Source organism: Nestor notabilis, unplaced genomic scaffold (genome assembly GCF_000696875.1).
Source record: "Nestor notabilis isolate BGI_N333 unplaced genomic scaffold, ASM69687v1 scaffold2531, whole genome shotgun sequence".
In the NCBI taxonomy this organism is placed as follows: Eukaryota; Metazoa; Chordata; class Aves; order Psittaciformes; family Psittacidae; genus Nestor; species Nestor notabilis.
The window spans coordinates 43,447-51,741 of record NW_009915910.1 but is presented as its reverse complement, the minus strand read 5'-3'; the positions used below and the strand labels follow the sequence as shown (position 1 = coordinate 51,741).

General features: G+C 34.6%; 1 protein-coding gene across 1 annotated transcript in view; it reads right to left on the bottom strand.

The window, feature by feature from the left end:
- The window catches only part of LOC104413372 (interleukin-1 receptor accessory protein-like 1), a gene marked incomplete at both ends in the record, with an annotated part of 51,372 nt that extends 45,264 nt beyond the window's left edge, over window positions 1-6,108 (bottom strand). Inside the window, one exon of the mRNA XM_010024345.1 lies at window positions 5,829-6,108. Coding sequence (XP_010022647.1) covers window positions 5,829-6,108 — 280 coding nt within the window. The remainder of the gene's footprint in view (window positions 1-5,828) is intronic.
- Window positions 6,109-8,295: the final 2,187 nt, after the last annotated feature.

The following is an 8,295-nucleotide window of genomic DNA, read 5'->3' as shown; positions in this document are numbered from 1 at the left end:
GCGTCGTGTTCTCACTGAGCTAAGCAAATAGCAAACACACGCTGGAAGTTAGCATTATGCATAGCTTACATCACCAGTAAGAAGAGGTACCCTGCACTCACCTGCTTATTTCTTCAATATTAGGCATTGGTTTTGTCCTAATGCATGTGAAAGGTATTTATCATGTACAATAAAGATGCTAATGTCACACAGCTGAATTCCTGCAGTGTCTAAGGACAGGGGGAAGAGAGAATGAGTACATTTCAAACATCTGACTTCCAACAAGCATCAACCTCAGGAGGATATCAGATCTAATTTATTTCTAGGAGCTAGCAACTGCTTTTTCCATCTGTACAAGACACTTAATGTAAGCTTCAGCAACCTGACCTGTCTAAATTCCTAATGTCAGCCCAATGGCTTTTTCTACTCATCAAGGCATCCCTAAGTTGCAGTGAAAAATTTCATGGATGGATGAGTAGTCTACCAAGCTTACATTTGAAGAGATGGACCAAACCTGTATCACCATAGGAGACAGATTCCTTGTCATGGGTACCAAACACTTTCGCAGAAGAAAAAGGCCTTGGAAAAATCTCAGACAAGATTACAAATGGAGTGTAGGAATAATTGCCTCCCCCACTCTCTACAGAGTAGAGAATTGCTTTCTTTGTGCAGACAAATGTTCTAAACCAGGACCTCTGGTCTTCACTCAAAACCATCCCAATAAATACAACTCATGAAAACTTGCAAATCTGCATTCCAAACTATTTGGAGTAATTTAAAATCTGTTACTAGTGATCTTTCTCTATGAATTACTTTTCCACTGTGATGATTTTTACTTGAAGGAATTAATAAAATACCAGGCTCTTCTGAAAGTTATTTCTGTGTACTGCTAGTACATTTGGTCTTCCTTTAAGTAAGCTTATTCATTTCTCATCCATTGCCAGATTTACTTGTTACTAACACAATTAAATGTAACCAGGGATCCCATGCAGATCAAGGGAACACCATGTTTTTAAACTTGTAAGATAGACTGCTTTTAAGGCTTAATTTTCAGATATTTTCTCTCTTTTATTGTTTATTATTTTCATTCCAATTTAATATCTAGTTGTTATCTGAAAACTTACTCTTTTCTTAAGACAATAATTAGGAAAAACTGTATAAAGTAATAAAAATGTTTGTAAGTATATATGGCCAGAGTAAAAGCCCTTCCTACATTACAAAAGATTTTAAATATGGTTGGTACCATGAAACAACAATTCTTACTTGTAAACATGTTTATATTATTCAAGATGATGAAGAAACGGTGCTTGCACAAGATTTATGGAAAATTTTTTCTCACCATTTCCTTCATTAAAGCAAAGATTTCCTTATACAGTCAGAGTTTCTGATAATGTATTAAACAACTGTGTGCATACATACTTATGACTATGTGCAATGTATGGTTTTTAAGAACCAACAAAATGATACATGCAGAAATAAATATTTTTCTTAAAATTAATAGAACAAAACTTCATAATATATAAAAGAACACTGCTAATCAACAAATTACTGAGAAGATGGCTAGGCTCCATAGCCTCTTTAAAAACAAGAAAACAAACAAAGGACTAAGGGAATTTTCTCTAAAAGTACATTGCATATGTTGTTATTTTAAACTTTGTGTTTATTAACTCATGTTTATTTATCACCTATGTGCTGATAATAATGCTTCATTTATATAGCTGCTATTATTTTCACTAGCCATACATAAACAAACAGTTAAATTGTTATATTGGTGAAGCTATAATTGACATGATCTGTCAAAACTAGATCTGATAAACTATATAAAGCCAGTATTTTTGTATTTTAAGATGATCATCACAGGAACACATACTATCTAACATAAGAAATTTATGCTATCTAAAATTAAGATGAATTTTCACATGATGGAGATAAAGGACTGTTTTTTCATAAATACACGGCAATCTCAGGTTTCCAATAACACCTAGGAAAAAAAAAGTATTGTATATTCTCGTAGACTATGACGCTTTTCAAAGATAATCTGAAGCAGTTTTGGTTGAAAATTTTACAGAGAAAAATAATGTTCTATTTAAAATATTTCTATATGTATTCCATTTTATTTCAGTCAAATAAAAAATTATTTACTAACTGAACTATATGGCAGGGGAGTTACGTGATTCAGCAACATGGCTGTATGTGTAGGTGCATGTGTATTATCTATGTGTAAATACAACTCCTGTGAAGTCCCTTCCCTTCCCTTCCCTTCCCTTCCCTTCCCTTCCCTTCCCTTCCCTTCCCTTCCCTTTTTCTCTGTTTAATATTACAGTATACCAAAGCAATTAATGTTTGTAAACATCCAAATATTTAAGTGGTAACAAAGCCTGAACTACAGAAAAGTAAAGGGGTTACTACCATCATCATTAGTAAGGATGAATGGTGGACAAGGGAGGCCATTTTGAGTCCAAACTGATTTCCACAAGAGAAAATACATTATGTCTGGCTCTAAAGTGAGATTTTCTAGTTACAGATGTAAAAGCAAATTGACTTTAAAATATGAGTTTAAAACCAGCAGTCATTAGTTAGTAAGAGCATATTTATATTCAGAAAGATGTCTGAACTGCTGCATACACTATGTGGTGATAGAGGTGATTTCTAAACACTATTTAATTGACATCCCAATGCAAAAATCTAGCTGAATGTATCATAAAAACCTATTTCATCATTTGCAATGCAACCCATTGTAGCATTCCCAGTCCAGCCCTCCTCTTGTGCCCCATTGACCTGAACTGACATTGAGTTGGACCACTACTGGAGATACTGTAATAGAGGTTTCCAGGCAGGGAAGGAAAAGGTGAACACAGAAAGGAAACACCAGTTTGACATTTGTCATGGTTACCAAACACTTTCACAAAAGAAACAATATATATATGCACAGATAATTTCTGGGAGCTTGGGTTGAATATATGTTAACTTTTTGTGCAACTTATCCAGTTATATTTACTGCCCCTTTATGTTAAACAACAAGCAACTGTGTGATGTGACATTCACTGAAAGACTTAACAATCTGTATCTTCTGCTTCCTTAAAATTCAGCACGCAGAATTTGCATCAGAATGGTACAGTGCCATACCTGAAACAAACTACATTATTTTCTTCCTTGAAAGCAGGGTAAAAGCCCATACATTTTCTACCAGTCAGTTCACATTTCAGTTTACTACCTACAAGGTAGTAAACTGAAAGCTATTTCTAGCTGTCTATCTCTTCTTCTCCAGCTATGGGTGTGCAGCACTGCCTTGGTAATAAGGCTCTGTCTTGACTTTTTCAATTCCTTTATGTCAGCCAGCTTCCCATAAGAAGAAAAGCAGGGATAAGAAATTAAACAATTATTGTGAACAGTAATGAATGAGGATGAAGGTTGTTTCCCTGCTTCTGAAGGAAAAATAGCCAGCCTTCACTGCTATCCCTAGGTTAATTTTACCAAAAATGTAAACATTTCTAGTCAATGAAACTCCATGTTTCTACTGCAATGTACTAACTGCAGAAATTGGTTTGGTCAACTAACTAGCCTTTAATATCGTTCTTTTAGTGCCACAGAGTCTGTTCCAGCATGTGGCTCTCTATGCATCCTGTGCAATAGATATATTTCTCTTCCTTACTGTTGGCACAGGTAGCAAAGATAGAAGTGAAGAAAGGAGCTTCCAAGCAAAGAAAATTGAAAGCACTGGACTACCCCTTCAAGTTAGCCTGAAATAAAAACTAGACAGAGCCATAAATTTACTCAAAGCACAGTTTTGCTTTTACCCATTTACCATTTACTGCCTGCTCTTATTATTGCACAGGTGCATCTTTTCTCTCTGCTGTCCTACTCAAGTTATTGCAAGCATCACACTGAATATAAGTTTGCTACTAGAAAATTTTAAGCCTCTTACCTGAGCTTCTCAATTGAGTTTTCAAAACTAAAATAGCTTATAACATCATTCTAAAGGCATTTAAAGCCCTCACCATTAAAATAAACAAGAACTTCAAACCTGTAAGAAAAAACTCCTAAATCCTATCTCTGCAATCTTCATGTTGCTCTTTGACTGAAATTAGAGTTCTTGCCCACTAAGCTTTCCCCAGATTCTTTGGTAGATTCTACCAATACCCAACATAAAGTGACAGCAGGACTCAGTATTCTGATGGGACAAAAAAGCAGTAAAAGTAGTAGAGAGCTACTTGATGTGAGAGTTTTTTTTTCTAGCTAGTTCTGTAGCAATAACTTTGGAAATACAGATAGAGCACGTAAGTTTGTCAGATGGTGTCAATTCAGGTTTTTTTGGGTTTTTTTTCCCCTCAGATAATTACTTTATAGTGTAAAAACCTGAAGGAGAGACGGAAAAAACAGAAACATTATATTGCTGAGTAATTAATTTTATTTCTTTCAGATTAAAATATCAAGTAATACATGTTTATCTCAGGAACATATGTAAGGAAACACTATGTATCTTAAGCAGATTAGAACATGACTTTACCTACCTCCAGATTAAAAAACCACTATACTTTCTGGAAAGTGCAATATCAGATTTTTAAGGTTTTGTTTATGTAAACAGAGGGGTGTTTTAAATAGCATCATGGAATAATTGACAAAACTTGCCATTTTCATGGTGACTGTTACATGCTTATCTGAGAAAAACTAGAAACTCAACATAACTAAATATTCTTCTTAAGTAGTTTAACATGTAGGATATTTTTTATTTTCTTTAAAAGAAAACCATCATCATCATCAGAATGATACTGAGAAGGCTTTTGAACAAATACTGTGATATAAAATGTCTCACAGGTTATGTAAAGAGCTCAAAGAACAAATGTTTTTAAAATCACATAATCTGGCAAAAATCTCCACCACACATGACCCAGACAGTGTTGTCCCCTACCTTTCCCCTCTTCTTCCCCCCACCCTCATCAAAACTTTTTCTATTCTGTATGAGTAGCAAGACCATTCTTATAGATATTCAGACAGAGAAGCACATTGCTTCATCTGTTCCACTAACTGCAGTAACCAACTGTTTCAAACCTTTGAAAAATAAGTAATGACCCTTCACTGTACTTTCTGTGTACAAATTCTAACCTGTAGAATTTCAAGTCTAGTGTAAATCTAGTATAAGGCTGTGAGACGGTATGAAAGTGCCTAGGTCAACTTTTTGACTGCAAACGGCTGGAAACAATATTCAGTGCAAACTATTTTAAAGATGCAGAAAGAAGCTGAACACCTGTTTTGGAAAAGAGGAGGCAGAATCTAGTTCAATTTATGGTGATAAAGCTTGATGCATCAGAAGGTTAAATACCTTTGGAAGATATCTGGCACCCAGCATCCATTATCACATCGGCCAGATGTGATTCTAGAGGATGCGTGCCTGTAAAAATGCTGAAATTTCACCTTCCATTCTCCTTGATGTAACTATTTTACATCAAATGACATTTTTTATAGAAAAAAAAGATTTAAATTAAACCATGTAATGAAATCCATACAAAAATAAATCTGAATGTGAAACTTTTTACTCTAGGATAGTAAGATTGTAAGAGTTAAACCAGAATCAGAAGCAGGAACAGATGACATGCATCCATTCCCAGCCACCTTATAAATTTTAGATTTTGCTATAAATTAAGTAGATTTCTACAAAACCCAATTATAACATGTCCAAGACATTCAATAGTAGTTTCTACTTCAGCATGAAGTACTTCAGGGAAGGGAATATGAGGAGAAGAATTAAAAGCAACACGTTCAGAAAACATTTTTCTTCGGCACAGAAGTCTCATTATTAAGACACTTGTTTCATATGTGGTTAATTAAATGCAGGATATAAAATATAGTACCTTATAACACATGCATAGAGCCCGCTGTCTTGTACCACTGTTGGTCGGAACCAAATGGAGTCTTCTTCTTTGCTCATTCTAGTTCCATCAAAAGCTATAGGTTCCTCAAAATCCCCAGGTCCAGAGCTTTTGTACCACATCAAACTAAGTCCAGCACTCTGGGCTAGGGAGTAATTAGCTCTAATATATCCATAAAAGAGTGCACATTTTATACGAACAGGTTCTCCCACTAGAACTTGATATTTCTTGTAATCCACAGACCAGTCAGTGCATCCATCAGCTAAAAGAGAAGAGAAAATTACAAGAGATTATCAAAGGCTTCAGATAGCACTATTCACACAGCAACCTTTATTGTGGGAAAGCATTGTATTTGTGAAAAGGTCTACTCAATGACTAGCAGTACTCTTGATATCTGAAAAAATAACTGCATTTTCACACTATTAATGTGATGTACTTGTCTATGCAGAACAGAGCTATTATGAGATTTTTGTGTTAAATGTTGTTAATTTCTAAGCTAACTGAGCAATTGCTTTTTTCTATCATGTAACTCCAGCATGGCCTGTTATAAAATACTGGAGTGAAATCACTGTGACACACAGGCCATGTGGTAGATGAAGTTTCTGTGAATTGTATCAGTAAAATACCTTCAGGGTAACCATGTAAATGAAAGAACATATTCAGTCTCAGAAGACATTAGGACAAAGATTTGTGGCCTGAACCAAAAAAATGTGAAAGTCTGGGTTAGACTTGAAGGAGAAGAATCTTAGAGCAATCAGAGCAAATGTGCAAAAAGATACTGCCAAGGAGATGAATGTCAGTATTTTTAATTGATTGTTTAAGAACAAGTTAAGCAGATCTGACTTGTAATTTTTTACCTTCTTGAAGTACATTATAGATTTATTTAAGTGATTAATGGTTTTATTTTTGCCTGCTGAATAATTTCAGCCACTACCAATACTGTCCCACAATAACTGTTCATCAGAAAGCAATAGCAGATGTTTGACTTTCTGAATCCCAGCAACAAAATCAAAACCTCAAAACAAAAGACTACCCAAACTCCCTCCCTTTTTCCCATTAAGTTAGAAGCTAAGAATACCAAAACAACAAAAGGAAAACAGACACTTACTACAATGGCTTCCTTAACAAAAGCTTATGTTTTCTTTTCCTTAAGGAGTTACAGCCATGGAAATTGACCATTAGGTTCATTCATTTAAAAACTTTGTGTCCAGCCTCAGCTAGCTAATCAGAGTCTTAATCCAGTCATTTTTATTTCATCTTGAAATGAATATCTATGGCTCATATACATATTTGGTCTTTGAATTTGCTACTTCTTTTTATTAACTTCAGAAGAGCTTAGACAACTAGTTAGCTTAGATCAACTTTTGCAAACCTAAAGTCACATCGAATGCCTCTCACCCTATAGTTAGTTGAATACTGACTTTCATGGTGAATTCAAGATGCTGTGCAACATAAAGCAGTATTAGCACTTTAAACATAGACATGTTTCAGCTCTTCTTTAGGAAAATAGCACGCCAGTGAGCAACTTCTGAGATTAACATTTGGATAATACCACAGTACTTATTATACATAATAAAATTAAATAAAAAAGACAGGAACATCTCTACACATGTCTGTGTAACTAATAGCCGAAGATGATACATCATTGAAAGATGGAGGAAAAAATAATAAAAACTTTAGAATCAACTTGCATTGTGAACAGAATTCACATAGAGAAATTCACACAGAGAAAAAATATTTTGTTTATCTTTGGATTGTCTCCTCCTGCATTTACTTTAAGATTGTGAAGGGACAATATTATGACCCCTTTCCAATTTTCCTACCCAACAGTCCCTAAAAATTACAAACCTTTACAAGAGTCTAATAAGACATAGATGTACTCTTGCAGAAATTTTAAGTGAGTGGAGAGAAGTCTACACTATTAGCTTCCCCACAGGACTTACTTAAGAAACTAACTTCCATTTACTTCAGAATTTATTTACATCTTTGATCTTTTAATTTTCTACATTTCTGAAAGAGCATTCTCTCTCTGATATGATTCTACTCCTCTCTGCTTCTAAATACCTATGCCAAAAATGAAATAACAGGCACCTCTCAGCAGCATTAATTCCATTATATAAGTTACCATGTAATAGCTTCTTCATCGTACTATTATCAAATTGTAATATTCCCTTTTACTGCCTAATTGAGTTAGTACACTTCGGTTTATAATATTAGTCTGCTAGTCATGTTTTCTCTCTCAGGATATTCAGTTCTAATGGTTCCCAGTTCCATGAACTTGATGAATCCATGAGAACATATAGCAGAATAACACCAACTCTGTTTTAAGCCTTCATCAAGGATCAATGAAGGATTAACTAAGCAGAGCAGATATTCTTGACTTTATTTCAGCATGCTATTCCTCATTTAAAAAGTGCTAAGGATCATGTGCAGTCCACCTTAGGAAGCT